This window comes from Schistocerca cancellata, chromosome 12, assembly GCF_023864275.1.
Source record: "Schistocerca cancellata isolate TAMUIC-IGC-003103 chromosome 12, iqSchCanc2.1, whole genome shotgun sequence".
Taxonomy (NCBI): Eukaryota; Metazoa; Arthropoda; class Insecta; order Orthoptera; family Acrididae; genus Schistocerca; species Schistocerca cancellata.
The window spans coordinates 166196151-166221271 of NC_064637.1; the positions used below are offsets into that span (position 1 = coordinate 166196151).

At 39.9% G+C, this 25121-nt stretch overlaps 1 protein-coding gene across 2 annotated transcripts in view; it reads right to left on the reverse strand.

The window, feature by feature from the left end:
* Positions 1–10481, reverse strand: part of LOC126109599 (probable mitochondrial glutathione transporter SLC25A40) — an 87503-nt gene extending 77022 nt beyond the window's left edge. For both annotated transcript variants that reach the window (XM_049914641.1, XM_049914640.1), the window contains exons 1-3: positions 10164–10481; positions 9867–10048; positions 1899–2169 (exon numbers count right to left, since the gene is read on the reverse strand). In XM_049914641.1, coding sequence (XP_049770598.1) covers positions 1899–2169; positions 9867–10048; positions 10164–10281 — 571 coding nt within the window. In that variant the 5' untranslated portion in view covers positions 10282–10481. The remainder of the gene's footprint in view (positions 1–1898; positions 2170–9866; positions 10049–10163) is intronic.
* Between the last annotated feature and the right edge of the window lie 14640 nt (positions 10482–25121).

The window sequence follows — 25121 nt, forward strand, 5'->3', positions numbered from 1 at the left end:
TGAAGGACAAGCTCATCACCTGTCGTAGGCAGTGAGGTGTTTCCTGTGCCCTCATTGACCATTTATACCCTGGTGGACGCCACCAAAATTCGACTGCTGGATATCACAATTTCGTGTTGACACATTGAACAAACTTTGGATTTTCTTCAATTCACACACAAGAGATCCAGGCAGTACACACACACACACACTCAGAAGCCGATACTACGTTTAAAGACATTGGAGCAATATAATAGAAACATTTATTGTTCGAATTAATTCCATTGTAAACACGAATCATGTGAACTGAACTCAAGCGCTGTGCTAAGCAACGATAATAAGCCGCAGTTCAAAGACATTAATGTTACGACTCCTAAAGAAGATACACACCAAAAAGACTGTATACAAAGACTGATATGCAAAGGCAATGTGCTCAGAAATATTTTTTGTAATATGTTAATTTCTTATTTTCTCATATATAAATTTTCTATACTGCCACGCTCGCTTGCGGAGCGTGTCAGTAGAGGAGGCATTGTAACGGTACTTTGACTACTGCGCCTCCGCCAATACAAAGATATGATTTACGATCACGCATGCAGGAGAGCGCTGTGCCAGCGACCGATTTTTATAAATAATTTAGATTTTTTTTATGTAGGTGTTTGATTTTAACAACTATTCGATTACTCTCTCTCTCCCCCGTCTTCATACGAAAGATGTGTATTTTTCAGCGCTGTGTTAAATACGCTTTTAAGTGGAAATTAAAACTATATTACGAAACAAAGTTATTTCAATAGTGATTCGAAATGGTTATCGCCAAATTTATAAATTAATCCTGACAGTGACAACTTAAAGAATTTTCAACAGACAGAGAACAATGAAAACAGGTCGTCCTACAAGAAAATTAAGAAGACTATATTATAATTAATACTACGTTTCTAACAGACTTATAAGGCAAATTTCAACTTATTTCTGATGCTATTTCCTTACAGTCGCTTATTGTAGTGTTGCCGACCCGGTCTGCCACGCACGGTCAAATTACAGCACTGGCTCAATCAATAATACGAAGTCCGCCTTATCCATAACTTATTCCATCAAAATTCAAAACCCAATCAGATTTTCTATTTTATATTTTCACGGCAGAACCCCGAGGAAACGAAACACTACAACTGCCGTCACCCTCCACTACAGCTGAAAGCCATTCTGTATTCTGAACTAATGTTGATTGGTATTAATTAGCAAAGATTATTAATAAAATGTGGAAAAGTGAAAACAAATGGCCTATTGCACTCATTTAGTACTGTATATTGTAAAATTTGAACTCTGAAATCCATTTGGCATGCAGGATCATCTCACTGAAAACACTGTGCAACAATGGAAACAAGTAGTAACGGACACTCAAACGAAACTAAGTAAAAAGTCTTTTCTTTTAATGTCATCATAAAATTATTGAGGTTCTGACATTTATTCTCGAGACAATTAGGAAAGATCGAGCAAACAAATTCTCAGAAATGAGGTTTGCTGTCCAACAAAAAACAGCAATTTCATGGTAAAATTGTAATTTTAATCAAAGTAGAGTAAGAGACAAGTCAGTAGGTGGACACCTAGGTGCCGTCACATCTGTCAAGTCACCCTTTCCTCGAGAACATCAGTCCAGAGCAGACAGTAAATGGCAGTCTGATACTGCAGCTGGGTGCCAAACACTACGCTGTATACAGTGGGGTGTCAGGAGGGGCTGCAGAAACGTCAGATAAGCAGTTCTTTGTAGGTGTCAGACTGGGCCCTAGTGTAAAACTCGTTCCGTCAGTTCGGAACCCGATTTACTACCGAGCGGACGGAACGAGCTATCCACCGACTGTGAGCGACTGCTCGTCTGGCATTCGGTTCCTCCAGTTGCGGAGAGAGGTGTCCCCACAACTCACCGAGGTAGGAGAGGCGGCGGGACTGCATCTTGGTGCGCACCAGCTCCAGTGGGCTGACGACGGACACGGACCACGTGCGTGCCACGGCACCCGCCACCAGTGGCCCCCACACGGGCTGCACGCCACCGTGCCGGTCGCGAATCAGCAGCCGCAGTTGTTCGTACGACGTGAAGTAAATCACAGTCAGTGGCACCGCCAGCACCAGCGTGGGGCTCAGGCCGCTCCACAGTGACGTCACACCCTCCGTCCGCACGATCTTCACGAACGCGTCCTGTGAGGGACAGTGTCGAGAGACCGGTGTCATTATTCGGGAAACTAATTATTTATTGCAATTATTATACTGGATTAATTAATACGAGGATCACGGTTTTGCTGTATTCCTGTTGTCCTCCACTGAGGCTTTGTGTTTGGGTGTCAGCCTCGTGCGCACGACAACATGTCCTCATTTCTTACATGCTTGTCTGAAGAAAAAAAACAGCAACTGATAACATACAGCTGTGCGAAATTATTGTTAATTGATTCAATGACTGAACTTTTGGACATCAGCTGTGTTAGGAATAGATCTACTACCCAATAGTGAGACACGACTGTCCAGGACTGGGACTCGATCCTAGATTTGCTACTTTATGCAAGCAGTCACAGCTATCCGTGCACGCTCCCCAGATCAACTCAAACTTCCAAACACAACATGTCTACTTGAATTTCATTCATATGACGCAATTGGGTAGTAGATCTACACCTAATGTAACTGGAATAATCCATATCACTTCAGGGGGGAGGGGGGGGTTAACTTCTTAGTCTTGGGAGTAAGTAAGAAACACATCTTTTGTTTTCTCCAAAAAAAATTCCTGCCCCAAGATACAGGCCTCCAAAGATGACACTGCGAACACCATTTTGAAGAAGCAAATTTTGGAATTTTTTTAAAAATGCTGTATCTTTGTAACAGTTCTAGATATTTTGTTACGAGTTTTTTATTTGTAAGATAATTGCTTTATAATTACAATAGTATCCTCTGTTTGGACATATCTGTCATAGTTCTTTTACTGTCACCTTTTGAATTTTTTTATAATTTACAGAAGAGTTAGATTTTTCTGTTGATTAGAACCATGTAGTGATTACTTTTAAGTTGGATAGTTTTTATTTTAAAATATCTTTTTTAACTTTCAAGGGTAATGTACGTCTTCACTGAAGTTGTTTCTTACTAATTTCTTTGTTACAATGTTTATTTCTATTGTCTTTGGTTGTTTTGTGGGGTTGAAGCGACCAGACTTCAAAGGTCATAGGTCCTTCTATTGAAGCTTCCTGGCAGATTAAAACTGTGTGCCGGACCGAACTCGAACTCGGGACCTTTGCCTTTCGCGGGCAAGTGCTCTACGAAGTTCGAGTCTCGGTCCGGCACACAGTTTCAACCTCCCAGGAAGTTTCATATCACCGCACACTCCGCTGCCAGTTATAAGTAATGACACATGACATGACTCAACACATGTTTTGCTAGCAGTGTGCAAAATTCTTCAACTGCAAACAGGGGCAGAGAAGATGATCATTATTTCTGATGCTGCTGCTAGTCATTTTAAAAATCGTTACCAGCTATTTGAATTGAGTATGTCACTTGTGCCAACTGACTGCGTATACAGTGATACTGGAAACGGGAAGGGGCCTTGTAATGGAGTAAGAGGCCTGCTGAAGCACCATGCTACAAAACAATCTTTCCAGGCCAGACACAGCTGCGATTCAGAATGCTGAGGATTTTACCAGTGTTGTGAAATCTTACACATCAACAGCCCTCATCCTTTTGTCCAAACAAACTGATGGGCGAACTCATATTGCAAGCACGTTAAAGAGCAAGAAAGAATTAATTTCTTTCATTTGGCCAACACCTCAGAAACAGCAGGGTAATATTCAGATTCACAACCTGAGAAGGGGGATGTTTGTAGCGTGTGTGTGTGTGTGTGTGTGTGTGTGTGTGTGTGTGTGAGAGAGAGAGAGAGAGAGAGAGAGAGAGAGAGAGAGAGAGAGAGACTGTCACTGGTCGATTGTAGAGATTACAGACACCAATTATGAGTTAAATGAAATTGTAGTGAACTTAATGCTACCACATGGACCAGCTGCAGGATATAGGCTTCCAGCTGAAGGACAGCAGCAACGCCATAAGTGCTCACTTTCTGTTCACAATGTTTTGAAGATTGTAAGTGCTTCAGTTCCTATTGGTTCAACGGGAAGGCATCACTCTATCAAAGGAAGATACTGAAGCAGTGGACCACATTTTTAGTTTGTTGACCAGCTAATTTCAGTACGAAACAGAGTGCACAGAAGTTGTATAAATTGAAAACTTTATGTCTTTGGACCTTTCACATACACTTTGGAATCATTTAAAATGCATGAAAAATGAGTCTCTTACTCATATTTCAAAATTAAAATTATGTTAAATACAGCAAGAATTTGATTTTTATGAACCTGTTATGTGATAGTGTGTGTAACAAAAAAGGTTTTATGTATGGCAAAAAATTCATTTATTTATAAAACCTGTTCAAGCTAAAAGTGGAAGCTCCCCTTTTCATGGATGTTAGAACTACATGGTACTAATCATCAGAAAAAAATTATGGATTGGCATTTCTGAAAAAATCCATAAATTATTAAAAAGTTCAGAACACTATAGTAAAAGAACATCGATAGGTAAGCCCAAAAGGAGGATTTTTTTTGTAACCATAAAGCAATTTTCTTTCACATAAAAAGACCAACAAAATATCTAGAACTGTTCCAGAGATACAACATTTTAAAATTTTTACCGAAATTCGCATCTTCAAAATGGTTTGCACAGTATCATCTTCGGTGGGCTGTATCTCTGAGCAGAAGTTTTTTTTGGAGAAAACAAAAAAATTGCGTGTTCCTTACTTAGCCCTTCACTTTAACATATGCTAAATTGAATAACATCTGAGACTATGAAGGTAAGATTTTTTCCTAGCCTGCCTGAATTGATATAGACTATTTCAGTTGATGTCAAGGAATTCAAATTTGAATTATTTCATACAGCTGTGAATCGTTAAGTGTCTCTTCTTTCAGACATGCATGCAAGTGCTAAAAGTCAAGGTGAGCACACGGTGATAACTTCGGTCTCACGATGAAGTTTTCATTCTGTAGCGCAGTGTGCGCCGATATGAAACTTTCTGGCAGATTAAAACTGTGTAGCGGACTGAAACTCGAACTCAGAACCTTTCCCTTTCGTGGGCAAATGTTCTACTGACTGAGCTACACAAGCAAGACTCACGACCCAACCTCACAACTTCACTTCCAATTTTAACTCGTCTCCTACCTTCCACACTTCACAGGAGCGCTCTTGCTAGGTCCTGTGTTCAAGTCTCAGTCCGACACATAGTTTTAATCTGCCACGAGGTTTCATATCAGCGCACACTCCACTGCAGAGTGAAAATTACATTCTGGAAACATCCTCCAAGGTGTAGCTAAGCCATGTCTACACAATACGCATTCTCCCAAGAGTGCTAGTCTTCCAAGTTTCACAGGAGAGCTTCCTTGAAGTTTGAAAGGTAGGAAACAAGGTACCAGCTGAAATAAAGCTGTGAGGACAGGTCGTGAGCTGTGCTCGGGTAGCTCAGTCAGTAGAGCACTTGCCTGAGAAACGCAGAGGTTCTGAAGAGTGTCTCAGTCTGGCACACTGTTTTAATCTGCCAGGGAGTTTCAACTTTAGTCTTGATTCCTCATTGTCTCACTCCTTGTTGCAGGTATCCAAGTAATATTGTGTGCACCAGGTGGCAAACTTAGTTGACTGCGACATAAGGATGTAGACAGTGCAACATACAAAAGTTTGGGTCGGCCCACAAAGCATACACAAGGATCACTGTGGTGGTTAAGGTAGCCACTCAAGATAAGGGTGAAAAATGCGTTCGAGTCAAGGCCCAGCACAAATTTTCATGTCACTATTGGGCAGAAGATCGATACCTAACACAGCCAAAACCGAGGAACCTGCAGTCAACAAATCAATTTCGAATTCACCTCGTCCACATACTCTCTTTGAAAATGCCAAGGTGCTTTCTATGCAAAAATTTTCTATGATCACTGATGATCCGATATTCTTGAGAAACGTCTGTACCAGTTCAACAATTACCTTTTGAATCATTTGTCATCATCGTAGATCTTGCTTAATTAGTTTCTTCCTTTTCTCACCATTCTGTTACTCCTTTACAAATAATCCATTTGCAAAGCAACAGGTCTTTTTGTGGCCAGCATTTAAAATCCGTAGCATAGTGCAGATTAAACTATAAGTCTACCCACTATCTTCATACAGTTGTTGGAAACATTCTTGTCCCCCAAGAAACTTCTGCCTTGTTGTACTCTATATTTTATATCTGTATTACCCACACCAGTTTTATCACAATTAAATACTTTTATTTTTCTACCTGCCTCATAACAGTTCTGGAATCTATGTGTACTTCAAACCTAATGTCATAATTCACTACTCGATATTTGGCTTTTGGCTGACTCACTGTAGTCCCCATCTGTCATATTCTGGACAAAATAATCATATCGAACTCAGTAAAATTTCTGGAACTAAATTTGTCTGCTGCACTCTCACCTTTCTCCAGTGTATCTGTAAAGTTTGGCAATGGAAAACTCTAGAAAACTGCAGCAGAACTGGAATCCAAATTTTTTACGTAGAAACAAGATACATATTTAGATCTGTGGAACACCTGGGGAGGGGGGAGGCTGACAAATAATTTGAATACCCAGAAGGAATTTCTCAACCTGCACAACAATATCATGAAGGCAATAAAAGACAAGCATCAACACTGCCACCAAACAAGGTAGCAGAGTGATCAGCACATTATATCCACATTCAGGAGGACGACGATTCAAACACGTTTTTGGCCATCCAGATCTAGGGTTTCTGCAACTTTCCTAAATCGCTGAAGGCACATGCCAGGATAATTCCTTTGAAACAGCGGAGCCGATTTCCTTCCCCACCCTTGAAACAGGCCGAGCTTGTGCTCCATCCCTTGATGGAATATTACATCCTTATCTTCCTTCCTTGGACATCACTGGGGGCCTAAGCTCTTCTGGCTGAGATTTTGTTTTAGCATTTTTTTTTTTTTAAATGACACTGAAATCAACTATCAAGCTAACAGTAGTGCTGCAGTGTAACTGATAAGGTAGCAGCTTCTGCTTCTCTATTTTTTTAAGTAGCCCAATAGTTTTCTTTACACTTTATTTGAAAAAAGAAAACTATCATAAACTTGATCACCAATAAGCAGTATGGCAGTTTACTGTTTGCTCACTTGACAAGCTATGTTTATATGATTTGCTTGCTTTTTATTAATGTGTAAGTGAACTTGTTCCACATCCCTGAAGCTTCCCTTTCTCAATGGGATCTATGGAACACAAGGTCCATGCGAAAAAGAGGCGAGACTAAAATTCACGATTAATGGACACCAACAATAAGATTTTACGGTTATATTGCAATCCTCCATGGAAGTGGGGAGGAATTAAAGTATCTCTTGAATGAACTGGACAGTCTAATGACCACAGAATATGGACTGTAAGTAAACCAAAAACAGACAAAGGTAATGAGGAATACCACAAACAAGATTTATAACAAATTTTGCATAAAAATTTGGGATTATGTAGTAGCTGAAGTGAAGAATACTGCTACCTTAGAAGCACAATAACGCATGGTGGATAAAGCAAGGTAGACATATGAATATTAGCACAGACATAGAAGGCATTTTTGACTAAAGGAAGTTTAATGTAGCAAACACAGGACTTTAATTCAATAAACTTCTGAGAACATACTTCTGGGCCACAAAACTGTATCAAAGTGGGTCACAAATAGTGAAAAAATAAAAGAATCAAAGTGTTTGAGACGTATTGCAGAAGTATGCCGAAAATTAAGTAGCTGATGGGCTAATAGTTGTGGAGGTCATCAACTGAAGCAATGAGGAAAGCAATATATGGGAAACAATTGGGGGAAATACGAAAGCGTCCGATCCCGCCCGTCTGCTTTGACCCATGACGTCACAAATATGGTGGAAACTACCATAAACCAAGATTCCAATATGGCGCATATAAAGTCGGTACATACACATTATGAGAACGAAAATACATCGAAAAACAAACACACGCACTTTCCACAAAAAGCCTAATGACACTAATGGGACTAGCGCGGGAAATGTGGTGTTTTTGGGTGGGGACAAACTAAATATAAACAAATTTAGACAAAAAACAACGAAAAAAACCATCATCACAAAACTACACAAATACCACTAAACACAAAATCATCTGGAATCGGACACTTCCCTTGACCTATATAGCTCAACAGCAGCTCCCGATCCCATAAGTTAGGATCAAACACTTCCCTTGGCCTATATAGCTCAAAAACATCTCTCGATACCAATATCAACATACACAGCCACACAATGGGATCGAAAACTTCCCTTGACCCGCGCACTGTTAATTTTATCCGTCATATCCATTCGTGAACATAAACAACAGATTAATTTTACTAAAATTACCATACGATGTACAGCGAACAACACTAAATTAACCTTCACACAAAATCGTTAACTCACTGAAATGAATTACACTACAAACACAGCCGACACTCGAACAATTCTGGATAATGAGCAAAAGCAAACTGAGCCCATTACACCACACAAACGAAAACCCTGAAAATACCACCAGAGAGCACAACAAACCACAACACGACGACATCTACAAACACGCCACACTCACAAACCTAACTCCGTGCCGTCATGACGTCACACACGACAACACCCTCACGTCACGGGTCAAAGCAGATGCGTGGGATCGGACGCTTCTGTCGACCCACAAATGGGAATCTGGGCATTATGATAGGACATGCGTCGAGATACTGACGAGTAACTTCCACGGTACTACATACGGATCCACAGAGAACAAAACCTGATGGGGAAAAAACAGAGATCGGAATATATCTAACAAATAATTCTGGAAGCTGGGTGTAAATGCTACTTTGCAATGAAAAGGATGGCACAAGAGAGAGCCACACTGCCCCTCTCCTCCTTCAATTTTCCTTATTTTGTGTGCGATATATGTACAGCATATGCATCAAAATACTGATCAGATATTTACCCATTACATAATTTAAATTTTCTGAATTTACTTTGTAGCTGAAATTGTGACAAAGAGTGAACTAGATTCAGCATAGTTTGTAACTGTGATGCGAATGTAAACATCAGGCTATGCTACAAGTCCGGAACCTTTATTTGGCATTCACATTTGTTGGATTTCGCAACTCACAACGAAATTATCACCTGAACTGAGGTTATGCTACAGATCAGTCTATCACAACAGCCAAAACTTCTGAGGAGGAGGGGCATCCAATAACACCAACACACACACACCAGGCACATCAAACAAGAACAATTTCTCATAACAAAATTTTATGAGAATTGCATCTTCTTTGCAGGATTATTAGTTTAGATCTATATACTATCCGGACAAAGACTACCAAGGGTTACAAAATAATACAGAGAGAGTCCAGTGCACAGGTCTAAACATAATCCAACAACTTGTCAGATCCCACTTTAAGTCTTGAGATAACTACTGTAAGCTTAATAGTGTGTTAAACAGATCTGTTATCGAGATTGTTAGATAAAACGTTCACAGAAATTCTTAAAACAAATGGGAAAATAACCAAGCAATTGTCATTATGATTTCAGTTAATACTCCAGTTCATGAAACGAATAAATCCAACGAAATTAAACATGGAGGCGAAATCACCGGAGATGCAACGACGCAAAATACTAGTGGAAGCCATTCGTATATTCGTACAGTTATTACCAAATAACTAACATCACCGTTCCGTAACTATACATCTAGTACAATGTGCATTCATACACGTACATCATTTACATTTATCCACGACTTACTCAGTTCTGCAAACTAAGATTCATGAGATATAAACACAACTACACTCACCACTGTTCCACTGAAATGTGTGCTCGGCGTAGGCATTCGTATTGGTATCTGGGAACCATTTGCGTTGCTGACACACGGACATAAATGATCCATAAGGCCATTACAGTATAAGTAGCATTTATTTGACAGTAGTCTCTTCTGTTGTGTTTGTAATCTCGTCTTCACCACATCAAATGGCGTCACTGTAAGGTAAACAAATCAAGTATCAACATCATACCTCGCATGCACGCACCATGTTCATCAACATGATTACGTAATCGTTCCTGGAGAACACACCAAAACGAGTTTGAATCTCACCTACAAGAGATGTCAACAATGCTCCCGTACACGACGCTGCCATTTGCTGTGGCATTGTAATTCTATAGCGGGGATCATCCTGGTTGAAGGACTCCGACGATGTAGCATTTTCCGGCATTTCTAAATCGTGAGGCTTTGTCAACTTTTAAATTCTTCACTGTTAAGAACATCTATCCCATCCCCTCAAACTGATGTATATCATGGTAACAAACTCATTTCCTATAACATGCATTTCCTTTTTCCATCTTCTGCACTATCTTGTACACACCTTCCACCATTCGTCTTTCCTCCCACCACTCGCCATTGCCAAGACACTTTGATAGGTACATCTATGGAGTCTGAGACTTTGTTTGAACCAAGAACAAGCGGCACAGAATTAAAACGATCCGACGCAGGAGAAGCGACGTTCTTTCTGCCATTGCCAGTCTTCCAAAATTTTTTAAATACTATGGATACTGTTCGTAGATTTTTAGCAACACGGTGGCTTTGTTCAGTGATTCACACTTAACGGCAAAGAGCATAGAAACATTTCACAATATACAAGGTATATGAAGACATGTCAGAAATATTAAGGATTTATTCGTGACATAAAAAATTTACAAAAAGTTCATACAAACATCGGTCCGAGAATCCCTCGTTTTGCTAAGGAGCTATGATTGAATATATTATTGATGCCGCAAAAATAATACATTTACGAAAAACATTTATAAATATGAAAGAGCTTGTTATTCATGGCAAAAAATGACCCATTTACTAAAAACAGTTTGATTTACAGAAATTGTTCCAAGTGACCACCCACTGCTTCTGTGCGGCAGCTGAGCCTGCGTTTCATACTTTGCTGTACATTTTGGAACACTCCTCATGTGTTCCACATTTGGGTCAAATTCATTTATGATATGCTTCCCAGAATATCGACACTGACCACGAGAATTGAATACACAAAGGATTTTAAATGTCCCCAAAAAGGAAAAAAATCCACTAGATTCTCATCCACAGAGAGAAAATTTCATCCTAGAAACATCCTCCAGGCTGTGGTTAGTCACATGTCCACAATATCTTCTTCCAGGGCTGCTTGTCTTCCAAGTTTCGCAGAAGGGTTTTTGTGATGTCTCGAAGGTAGGAGACGAGGTACTGACGCAAGTATAGCTTTGGTAAAGGGTCATGAGACGTGCTTTGGTAGCTCAGTTTGTAGAGGATGTGCCCCTGAACAGCAAAGCTCCTAAGCTCGAGTCTCAACCCAGCGCGCAATTTTAATCTGCCAGGAAGTTTCATATCAGCGAATAATCCGCTGCAGAGTGAAAATTTCATTCTAGAATCACCCTCACTAAGCCATGTCTTCCGAATATATTTCTTCCAGGAGTGCTAGTCTTGCAAGTTTTTCAGGACAGCCTGTGTGATGTTTGGAAGGTAGGAGACGAAAAGCTGGTGGAAGTAAAGCTAAGAGGGCAGGTCATTAGTCGTGCTTAGGTAAGTCACTCGGTAGGGTACTTACTTGTGGAAGATTGCCTACAAAAGGAAAAGATCCTGAGTTCGAGTCTCGGTTCAGTACACCGTTGTAATTTGCCAGGAAGTTTCATATGAGCACACACATCGCTGCAGAGTGGAAATTTCGTTCTGAAACATCCCATAGGTGGCTAAGTCATGTGTTCACAATATCCTTTCTTCCAAAAGTGCTGCTGCTACAAGTTCTGCAGGAGAGCTTCTATGAAGACTGGAAGGTAGTACACGATGTACTGGCGGAAGTAAAGCTGTGAGGAAGAGTCTGGAGTCATGCTTGGGTAGCACTGTTTGTAGAATACTTAAGGGCAAATTTCCTGAGTTCGAGTCGCGGTCTGGCATACATTTTTAATCTACCAGAAAGTTTCATATCAGCACACATTCCACTGCAGAGTGAAGAGTAACCGCAGCCATGATCTCCGAGCGGATAGTCCATGCTGCTGCAAACGTCATCAAACTGTTCATGCAGATGGTTGTTGTCTTGCAAACGTCCCCATCTGTTGATTCAGGGATCGAGACGTGGCTGCACGATCCGTTACAGCCATGCGGATAAGATGCCTGTCATCTCGACTGCTGGTGATACGAGGCCGTTGGGATCCGGCACGGCGTTCTGTATTACCCTCCTGAACCCATCGATGCCATATTCTGCTAACAGTCATTGGGTCTCGACCAACGCGAGCAGCAATGTCGCGATACGATAAACCGCAATCGCGATAGGTTACAAGCCGACCTTTATAAAAGTCGGAAATGTGATGGTACGCATTTCTCCTCCTTAGATGACAACAACGTTTGACCAGCCAACACCGGTCAATTGCTGCTTGTGTATGAGAAATCGGTTGGAAACTTTCCTCATGTCAGCACGTTGCAGGTGTCGCCACCGGCGCCAACCTTGTGTGAATGCTCTGAAAAGCTAATCATTTGCATATCACAGCATCTTCTTCCTGTCGGTTAAATTTCGCGTCTGTAGCACGTCATCTTCGTGGTGTAGCAATTTTAATGGCCAGTAGTGTACATAGAAAACTAATCCTGTTAGCGAGGTCGTTTCAAGTCACTATTCCACAGAAATTTAAAAATTAATAATTACATTAAAGTAAAGCCTGTCCCACAAGAACATCCACAAAACCAACCATGAAATTCATTACATTTCAATACTGTACAAAATCGTCAATTACTAGTACTTCATGTAACTTATGGTAAGCTGCTAACCAGGTGACGCTTGTTTCACAATGTGGAAATCTATTTATAAACTTGTGCCTTCCCTTGAAACTTCATAGAATCTAACAAAGATTCATGGCTATGTTAAAGTTAATCTCCTAATCATTTTGTCTAGTTTTACTGTCATGCCCTGGAGCATGGCTCCTGCCCCATGAAGTTCTATGTTTCCAGATTGTCGATTAGGAAAAGAGCTAACGATAGATACCTGGATTTCTCCATTATTAAAATCACTGGGAGTAATTACTTGGGGGAAATTAGTTGTCTAATTATTGCCCCTAGCATATACACTGCTTATGCACCTTACAGAACTTATTTTCTCACCTCTGTTGATACCTTGGTGGGTAACACTTATCTTCATTATTTTCGTCTTGGCAACATTCACCGCGCATAAACCACAACAATCCTTATTGAACATTTCTAATCCTTCAATAAATATTAATAAATCACTAACTGTTGACCTTCTCCCATACCAGATTTCTTTTCTCATATGTTAAGGAAGTCTATGACTGTAGCTATATGCTCTTCCTCTAACAGACTGTCTAGATATTTAGATTTTGCAAGATGCTGTTTTGTGTACTTCTTACAATTCACCAACATACTATTGTAGTACTTGGGATTGAGAAGTTCTAGTGTTAGTTTGTCCTGAGTACTTAGAGACAAGCACTTCCTTTTAAATTTTTGGAAGTCATCTCAAGAAGGAGATTCCTCAGAGTGTCCTGCTCTCCACAAAGCTACAATACTTTCTAAATAACTGAGCGCAAAATATATCTTTTTCGAATGGTCCCACCATATATGGAGTGACCTATAGAATACCACTAGAAAGTAGGGGGTGAAAGTACACTATCAGAAAAAATTAGTACGCTCTTTCAGATGGTTCCAATTAACTCAAGATTTATTGATTTAATAGTGCATATAGAGTACATGAAGTGACTACATTTACAGATCAACAATACAAGCAGTTCTGAGGTATCATTCATGTATGATTCATTTATGCAACAAGTATTATCTAACCTCACTAAACCAGCATAAATGCAAATCATCAAATTAGAAATAGCTCTGTTAACAAATCTTGGAAACATTACAAAAATGAAATATCAGATTAGCCTTTTTATCAGACAATTTGCGAACATTCTGGGGTTACTAAACAACTGACAATTATCAGCCAACTCATCTATACCAATGTGCTGGCAAAACTAAAATCATAATTATTTAAATATTTTTTGCATGGTTCAGCAGAGTCAGCAACTGTAAAATGTAATTATATTAAATTTCAGCCTCCAGTTGCATTAACAAAGAAACGTTTCCTAGGATTCGGCTATAAAAATGTAGCCTTCTACATAAATGTCACAATATAAAATTAAATTTAAAACATGCCACATACTGGCCTTGTCAAACAAAATGTTAGTAATACAGTACATATTCATAAGACTGCGTCACTATTACTAATGTTTTGCCGACAGGCCACACAAACGGGTCAGACAAGTGGGCCGCAGGTGCCGAGTCGTAACTGGGAGCTGCGGACAGCAATGCAGAGAGCTCAGCTTGTGGTCACGCACATGTGCTTGCTGAGTAATACTGACTTAAAATCAGAAAATGTTAACTGAGATTATTATGGAAGATAGTTTATTACAATAGTTCGGACTGTTAATAGCATTAAAATCATAAGTCACTGAAATAACCATTCCATAAAATGCAAAAGACTTATAAGAAGTGTACTGTACATAAGTAAGAATAAACATTAACCGATAAAATTATTTGTTACAATAGCTAAAAATGTTACTGGCAAATAAACCATAATGACTGAAGGTACAGTTCTATGAGAGGCAGATAACATTATATAGCGTAAAGGAACCTTTTAATAAGAAAAAACCATAAGTTAAGATTAACAGTGAATGACATATATGGAAATTAGCTAAGAATTAAAGCCTGTAAATGATAATAAGACCATTTGTCTCATACATCTTAGCGGTTAGATACACAATATGAGATCAACAATTAATACATCAGAAAACCAGATGGCTGTATGTCATAGCCAGCTACTGACAATCATATAAAGTAATGGATTTATCGGATAATAGGTGCGTGCAATGTCACAAAACATTATGAAGACAGTATAGCCAGTGGAGTTACATGCAAAGTTCATGAAGCTCTTAAATAGAAATACACCATTTGGAGTGTAACAAATTTTGAAGCAGCATTGAACATAGGTTAGTGTATTAAATATGCTGGGTATAGTCGGGGAATACCCGAAGTTACTAGTAAGAACATAAAGGCTGGATGTCATAGCCAGGTATTGGGGTGTGTAATAAGCTTTATACAGTATTAGATTTAATGGGTTAATAAGCAGTATGTAAGGACTTACCACGCTACAAGTTAATATAAAGGCAGTTATAAGAAGTCATGTATGCAAACTTCACGAAACTCAGAGATACACCATTTGATGTGTATCAAATGTGAAAAAGTCTTAAACTTACAGAAAATAACAATGATTACGTGAAATACGTATGTAAACATGACGATAAGAGGGCACTGGCATTGGGTGTCACAGAAAGTCCCACATCATCATGGTAGATGAAGCAAGGGCTGAAATCCTCCGAAGAAGTTCTTATTTTTCAACTGCAATTGTTCATTAAGCAAGATGTCTTTATCATAAAGGAGATGTTTGAAAATTTGTATTTCTTCAAGTGTATCTAGCCTGCATCCTTTAGCTTCTTGGTTTAAGAGCACTGTGTTTATAAGTGGGTTAGGGGCATGGACCATTTGGATTAGATGTTCTCCAAATGTTGAGTGTACAGGAACATAAGGTAAGACCCCCAGGATGCCGCTAAGTTAGTATTTTAAGAACAATCAAGGATAAAATACCGATTGAAAGGCAATAATTAGGAAAGCGTCAACCAATTAATTAATTATTTCACATTCATGTTTTGACATACTGTTTTTTGTTTTTAGTAGTAGAACACAGTCGAGCTTTTTATCTTGTACGAGAGAAGGGTGTACATTTGTAGAGCAAAAGTACTACAGTCTAAGTGTACGTATTTAAGTGAGCGTGAATAACACAACATAGAAGACTAATATAAAACATTTTTATTTATGGATGTGTGTGAATTTTTGTGTAATTGCGACAAGCGCCATTGCCCACAGAGTCCTTGAGCTGCCTGCATCTTCACCAAAATTGTAAGGAAGCCCAATGCACAAGCAGACTTTTCGACCAATTCAGTTCATATTCAGTTACTAATATTCAATCCATTAATTATTAATTCATTAATTTTTTTAAATATATTGCAATTGAAGATCTGTGTGCCAGGACTTCTGGGCACCGGTCGTAAATAGTGTTTGTTAACTATTGTTGTTTTATGATATTGTTATAAATTGCAAAAACTAATTGCTGTATTTTCTGTACGGATGAATCACAACGGGGCAGCAAGTATTACAAAAAGCCAAAAGTGGAGGAGAAAAATTTTGAATGGACTGACAATTGGACCCAAGTCACCTAAAATTTTCCATAGTAAGCTGTTTTATTCGGCGCAACAAAAGGTAGGACGGCTACGCAACTTTCTTGCATGGTTATGCTTGGTAGCACCTCCTTTGATGTAGATAGAAACCTTTTCTTCACTATTTTCTTCCTTGAACATTGCTGAAAAAATAATAATTTACAAGAAATTTTCTGTGTGATATGTGTAGTCAGTAAAGCAACGAATTGTGACACAATAATTTGAGCATCATAATAGATGAAAAAAACAGGCTGTGACATCATGTAATTTGCATTTATCAAGTGTAATAATTAATGCGAGAAATTTTTAAGATTTTTTAAAAATTTATATTTAAAAGCTCATGTAATATGGCCGAAAAATATATGCCCATTATTGATACCGATGGCGAAAACGCAATCAGCCAAGATGGCGTAGAATAGCAAGATCGAACACTTGAAGTTCAGGCGCCATGCATAACTACTGCAGAAAGTTTAAGTAGATCAGAGATGAATTTCACAGGAGCGACACGCCACCACAGAATGACCTTGACGACACAATATTTGCAATTGATGAGACGATATCACACCTCTACCAGAGCGACATGCCGTTCATGACGGAAACATCGGAGAGTGGTCAAAATATGAATCTTGACAACATGTCACAAACACCACTTGGTCACAGCACCAACATTAACTTGGGAATTACAGTTGACAGCAACCACAGTAGTGCAACTGAAGCACTCGGTATGACAGCTACTGTCTAACATATGTGCGAAATTAGATCATATAAAACAGCAGCAAAACACTGTTACACATGATATGAACTTGGTAAAACAGCAACAAAACACCAATTTCGGTAATCTGACACAAGATATGAATACTGTCACACAAGATCTACATGTAATGAAACAAGAACAAAAATAAGTATTCAAGGATTTGCAAGACATGGTCTCACAGAAATTCGATGACTTAGCCAAAAATTATCGCACTGAAATAGACCAAAAATGGAATAATATGAACACACAAGTAAATCATGAAGTACTTTCTGAATTTAACAGTAACATTTCGGAGTAAAAACAGAAGGTAGATTGGTTTAATGACCATCACGCTCTCGTAGAACAACAGATAAAGAAAATTACAGACGCAAACATAAACATTGAAGCCACACAAAACCAGTTAGTTTCGACAGTAAAAAATGTAAACACTGTCGTTAACAAAGGAATATGAAAGTGTACCTCTAGCTGTAGAAGAGCTTACTTTGAGGGTAGCATCCTTAGAAGTTGACTCAGCATGTGCTATGAAGGAGAGGGAGAAGATTATCGAAAATCTGAGTGGTATCATTAGTCAAGCTGAAGCAGGTACGCTGGATAAGGGTCATACCACTGCAGAGAAGTTATACACAGATGTAGTAGATAAGGTTATTCAGAAAAAGGAAAAGGAAATCGTGAACCAGGTAAACATTAAGCTACAAGCCATGGAAAATAGGATCTGCAATCTTTTGGATGAAAATATTGCCAGATCTCTAAATATGAATGTAAATAATACACAGCCTACAGTAAACAAACCACAACCTGTTGATATACATTCACAAATTGTCACGAGTCCCGCAGCAGGTACCAGTGACAGTTGTAGGTTGCAAAATGTAAATCCACAACTCCAATACCTGCACAATTACCAGCTGGAATTACAGATAACTACCATAATGACACAAATACGACCGAAAATGCCATGTGTTTATCAACTATTTTTGCAGACGAAGGTTTGCTGAGGCATAGACAATTTTCTACATTCACTACCGAAGGTAAAAGAATGAATCCCGTAGTAGTTATTAGTGCTTTTTGTCATGTATTTCCACGCAACTGGACGGAAGCACAGAAAATCAGATTTGTAGTAGGATATACGCAAGGTGATGTGCTCTTATGGGCAACCAAAGTGGCCGAACGTTGCAACACTTATATTCAATTTGAAAGAGCTTTCCTCGACAAATACTGATCTGAAGCAGTGCAAGAAAGACTCAGACGTGAGGTTTTCAATCCCACACCATTCAGTGGCAAATACGGTAGTCTACGTGGTTACTTTGAAAAATACCTGAACAAGACACGTTACTGGACAACCCAATATCGCAAGTAGGCGTGTTAAGAATTTTAAAAATTCGTTTACCATCGCACACTAGAGAGAAATTGGTCACAACGTCGGAGCACGACTCTGAATATTTTCTGTCAGTGCTCGATTCGATCGACTTAACCTATGAGGAACGACCTGTACCCCATAGCGCAATAGAAGGTCAGGCACAACAACATAATTACGTAAATCAGTCAGTAAAACGCGATTTAAACACACAAAAAGGTTGGTACGCCCAACGGCAAAATTACATATCCATAGCTAATGAGTTCGGTAACAGGAATGGAAAAAACAAACGATTTAAAAGAAATTTTCAAAACAACAGGGGTAATTCCAGCACACGATCGAATTCCAATTCACCATCACAAGGCACTATGCCGAATATGAATAGAAGCAGTCAGCCGCAGCAGTGGTCGATGTGCGACGACAATGCCATGTTGTACTCTGTGCCACGGCCAACCTTTGGGCAGCAAAATAACTGCACAGCAGCTAACGACGACATAAATTGGTGAAGTACACGCCATCGGAATACACCAACTGGTCATCGTAAAGCCCCAGGCTATTGACCTCTCAGGGAGTGGGCGCAAGGCCCAACTACAAGCATGTATCTTAACGTTTGACAAACGAGGCGACATCAAAGATGATTTGTATCCATATGAGTTAGATATAGTAGGTAAGGTCAAGGAAGAACAAGTACAACCAATCATTAAGATGAAAATATTTAACAATGACACACAGTTAATTTTAGATGCAAGATCAACTACCAACCTAATGTCAAGTGCATTTTTTTCTGAATTGAAGAAGGAAGGTAAGTTCCCAATATTTTCTGTACAAAATTGCAAGGTGCAAACTGCTATTGGCAGTAAGACTAAATTGGTTAAGCAATAAGCGCTTATTCCTGTACAAACTGAACATTACACAGTGAAGTGCAACTTTCTTATAATTGACAAACTTATTGTTAATTGACTTATTGGCATGCACACATTTAGAACGTACAAAACACAGATTGATATAGGTAATGGTAAATGCCACTTTTATGTAACGGATCAGATCTATTCTACTGATTTAGTCAAAACACCTGATGAAAGTAACAAAAAAAAAAAACAGAGTCAAATGTCGTAGTACAATATTCCTTCCCAGCTGTGCATTTCACAAACATATTCGATACTGAACAAGAAGCGAACGCTGAGGTTAGTTACGAAATGGTAAAGTAGAAACTAAGTGAATCACAGGTACTAAATGAGACACAACAACAAGAACTTTCTAACTTGTTATTTAAGTATGCTAATGTTTTCAGGAAGGAGCCAGGAGTAATCAAAGGCTATGAATGTAAAATTGAAGTCTATCCACATGAACCATTTTGAGTAATGTCATATCCTATTCCACGGGAAAAAAGAGAGGCAGTAAAGACAGGGAGCAATCATATGATTAAATGTGGAATTATGCAACCTTCATTTTCACATTATTGTAGTCCAATATTAACAGTAAGCAAACCAGATGGTTCCGTAAGATTAGTTCTCGATGCTAGAGGTATCAATAAGATTATAGTACCAGCATGCATAAGACCAGACAATTTGGATGAACAGGTTCTAAAGTTTTAGAATACAAAATATTTCAGTATACTCAATCTCAAAATGTCCTACTCGCAAATAAAGCTCCATGAAGAAAGTCGAAAAATTACTACAGTTGTTTGTGGGGCAGAAGTTACGAACATTAGCGCAAGAGTGTTCATATGTGCATTGGACAAGGTCTTAGGACCAGAACTGCTTAGCAAAATCACTGTATATGTAGCCACACCCACTTAGTTAGAACATATGAGGCTCATTGAGCAGGTGCTCCAACGATTTTCAGATTATGGAGTAACAGCCAACTTAAAAAAGTATAGTTTTGATAAGGAGCAAGTCAAATTTTTCGGACATGTTGTGCTAGAACAAGGTATATTTCCTGATCCGAAAAAAGTTGATGCCATACACAACTGTCCAGCTCCAAGGAATAAAAAACAACTAAAAGCCTTTATAGGACTAGCTTGGTTTTTTGTAAATTTGTACCACAGCAACTGATGAACACTGATGCATTTCTCAACTTGTTAAGAAAAAATAGGCTTTGGTTATGGGATGATAAGTGTAAAGACGACTTTAATAATATTAAGCAGGCATTGGTAAATGCAAACATACTTAGTCACCCTGACATGTCAAAGGGTTTTTGTCCATGCAGAGGTGCCTCATCTCAAGGGCTTGGGGCATGTTTATTTCAGATGTGAGAGGAAGGGGGTTAGGAAGTACCCAAAGTCATTAGTTTTGCCTGTCACACATTATCAGAAGCAGAAACGTCTTACTCTGTGTCAGAATTGGAAAGTTTAGCGGTAATATGGGTATTTAAAAAGTCTGAAAATTTTTTGTGGGACAAGAATACAAAAGTTTACTAAGACCACCAGTCACTGTCATTTCTTTAAACATGTAAGCTATTGCACCATAGATTAGCTAGGTGGTGTCTATATTTACAGGAATTCGATTTTGAAATCATTTATATCAATGGAATTCAGAATGTTATTGCAGATGCCTTGTCTAGACTACCACTAGGTTTAGAGGAATTTGATGAATTAGCAGAGCACGATGCAGAAATCAAAACGTTATTTTTGCAAGGTACGACACAACAATTTGATTATCTTAGATTTTGTAAGCAGATGAAAATTATACAACAGCATGATCGCAGATGGAGTGTAGTCATGCAAATACCTTAAACAAGATGAAGGTGGAAAGGTAAGTAAATGGTATCAGGAGTACAGGGGCGTTTTGTTTCATAGGAAACATGAGAAATCTGACCAATGGTGTGTGTGTGTGTGTGTGTGTGTGTGTGTGTGTGTTCCTGAAGTTTATGTCGACGAATTTATAAGACACACACATGAAGTATGGGGACCCTATGGAGTGTGCAAGTGCGCTGAAAAAATTGCGACACTTTTTTATTTTCCGAATTTGAGAAGATGAGCCCTACAGGTATCAAGAAAGTGTGCAGTATGTCAAAAATCAAAACAGTCACATGTGTCAAAATATACTGAGTTACACCCAATACTCTACAGATAGTTTCCCTGGACACAGCTGGTCCATATCCGAGACGTAAATGAGGAGTAAAATACGTAGTAGCACTACGACATTTTCTGAAAACATGTCAAGATGGATGCCATTAAAAATGTAACATCCACAAATACCAGAAGAAGAACTGAGGGAGACTATTTGAGAAGAGTAGGTAAACTAACTAACTGATAATGCTTCATATTTCGTTGGGCAGCATTGGAAACAATTTATGATGTCACAGGGCATAAAGCACATATTAGTAAGCTTTTTTCACCCAGAAGCAATCCCAGTTGAACGAGTCTTTAAAAAATTTAACAGGGTTATTAAGACATACAAACCACATAAACACACAAAATTGGTAGAATACGTAACTTCTTTCATGCAAGTTGTCAATCACCTTCCACATTCTTCAACAGGTTTCACACCTAATAAATTGATGTTTCACACAAAGCAAACGAATGAGTGGGAGTCGCCCATACCGAAGGTACCCACTAAGAAATGACACTACAAGATAAAATGAAACAAGCCATAGTTACTCTAGAAAACAGGGTCGAGTATAGAAAGAAAATTTATAACAAGAAACTGAAAAGTGTTACACAATTCTTTGAAGGGCGAGTCCTCTTACGGACGCACCATAAATCGACAAATATTGGTAAACTGAATGAAATGGCAATTACTATATTCAGGACCATATTGAAAGGTCCCTGCTGGATTCCTTTCATGTTAATTTCTGAAATATGTTGTCATTTACGGTATAAATTCCTTTTCTAGATTTACTGTGGTGTTTCTGACTATCTGGGAGGAGACTGAGCAGTGAAACGTGTTACTTTTACACATAAAAAAGAACGATCTGTCACACTACTACACTTTAAAACGCAGTTTATATGTAATTCATGTCACACAGTCTCATACAGAAACTACATCCGCTTTCTTTTATATACTGTATATGATAAGATGCTGTCATCCCCCTTCCCTTCTGTGTGAGAGGATGAATGAGCAAATGTATTTCTAGTTGCATGCTTGATGGTAGCAGACAAGCATGTCTGCTAGAGAACAATAGGACCAACGTCGGAACAGGTAGCTACGCTTTCTAAAAGCAGAGAAGTTTCTATTCTTAGTATGGTACTGTCCGTCACTTCTCGTGTTGGTATAGGAAGCTGCCTCTTTGGTCACTTCCGTTTGTATCTGTTGAGCACGCTCGGTAGGGGCCCAGGGCAGTCTGTCCGCGGTGAGCGTCTGAAGTGGTAAGATCTCCGGCTAAGAGCGTGTCTGCTAAGTCCGTAGGACAATGGATTTCTTAAGTTCAGCCTAACTGAAAATTTAATCACCTTTATTTCAGGTTTAGCTCTAAAATACACTCCTGGAAATAGAAATAAGAACACCGTGAATTCATTGTCCCAGGAAGGGGAAACTTTATTGACACATTCCTGGGGTCAGATACATCACATGATCACACTGACAAAACCACAGGCACATAGACACAGGCAACAGAGCATGCACAATGTCGGCACTAGTACAGTGTATATCCACCTTTCGCAGCAATGCAGGCTGCTATTCTCCCATGGAGACGATCGTAGAGATGCTGGATGTAGTCCTGTGGAACGGCTTGCCATGCCATTTCCACCTGGCGCCTCAGTTGGACCAGCGTTCGTGTTGGACGTGCAGACCGCGTGAGACGACGCTTCATCCAGTCCCAAACATGCTCAATGGGGGACAGATCCGGAGATCTTGCTGGCCAGGGTAGTTGACTTACACCTTCTAGAGCACGTTGGGTGGCACGGGATACATGCGGACGTGCATTGTCCTGTTGGAACAGCAAGTTCCCTTGCCGGTCTAGGAATGGTAGCACGATGGATTCGATGACGGTTTGGATGTACCGTGCACTATTCAGTGTCCCCTCGACGATCACCAGTGGTGTACGGCCACTGTAGGAGATCGCTCCCCACACCATGATGCCGGGTGTTGGCCCTGTGTGCCTCGGTCGTATGCAGTCCTGATTGTGGCGCTCACCTGCACGGCGCCAAACACGCATACGACCATCATTGGCACCAAGGCAGAAGCGACTCTCATCGCTGAAGACGACACGTCTCCATTCGTCCCTCCATTCACGCCTGTCGCGACACCACTGGAGGCGGGCTGCACGATGTTGGGGCGTGAGCGGAAGACGGCCTAACGGTGTGCGGGACCGTAGCCCAGCTTCATGCAGGCGGTTGCGAATGGTCCTCGCCGATGCCCCAGGAGCAACAGTGTCCCTAATTTGCTGGGAAGTGGCGGTGCGGTCCCCTACGGCACTGTGTAGGATCACGCGGTCTTGCGTGCATCCGTGCGTCGCTGCGGTCCGGTCCCAGGTCGACGGGCACGTGCACCTTCCGCCGACCACTGGCGACAACATCGATGTACTGTGGAGACCTCACGCCCCACGTGTTGAGCAATTCGGCGGTACGTCCACCCGGCCTCCCGCATGCCCACTATACGCCCTCGCTCAAAGTCCGTCAACTGCACATACGGTTCACGTCCACGCTGTCGCGGCATGCTACCAGTGTTAAAGACTGCGATGGAGCTCCGTATGCCACGGCAAACTGGCTGACACTGACGGCGGCGGTGCACAAATGCTGCGCAGCTAGCGCCATTCGACGGCCAACACCGCGGTTCCTGGTGTGTCCGCTGTGCCGTGCGTGTGATCATTGCTTGTACAGCCCTCTCGCAGTGTCCGGAGCAAGTATGGTGGGTCTGACACACCGGTGTCAATGTGTTCTTTTTTCCATTTCCAGGAGTGTATCTAAAGTTATCTTAAATTACAACGCAGTGTAATTCGAGTCTGAAGTTCAGAATATCTTCCGGTATTTGCTTTGTCACTACTTTGTGAGTAAGGTGGAACCACGTGTTGATCAGTAACTCTAAGATCATCAATCTTAAATGCGAATGTGCGTGAGATTATAATGTCTCGTCTTGACAATATTTTTCAATATAGAAACTTTTCTTTGTGTTCAACCCACATGGTGTGTACTTTATGAGACCAGTACCACGTGATTATACAATTGTTTGACTCATCAGGTTAATAGTAAGCCGATAGTAACCAGTTCAAGGTTTTTCTTTTGTAAATTGCGTTTCGATGTACTTTACTTTAATTATCATAATTATTGTGGAGTTACATTCTTTGTGTAAACCAAGTTGGCCACGTGAAGCAAGTGGTGTAAGCATCAAAGTAGCCCTCAGCTGTTCTTTTCGGGAAGATTTCACAGAGAGTTAGTATGAATTTAGTATACCAGTGTGTGGTAATTTCATGACGGACAGGATTGCGCAATGAACGTAACTTTTTTGGGTGAAAATTGAATCAGTTGGTTGTGGTTAATTTCCTCTTGCACATGTTTCAACGTTCTTCATGTGTTATTTTATGAATGCAGTGTTGTATGCAGTCTCCCAATCTTGGCTCCATATTTGATGTGTTCCGTAAGATTACAAACTCACATTTTCACAGTCCTAAATAAGGCACCAGCTTAGTTGTGACTCACGTTTAATATGCTGAAATTTCAATGATCAATGTTAAAATAAATTTCCAAATATAAACTGATTTATTTCTTTTTA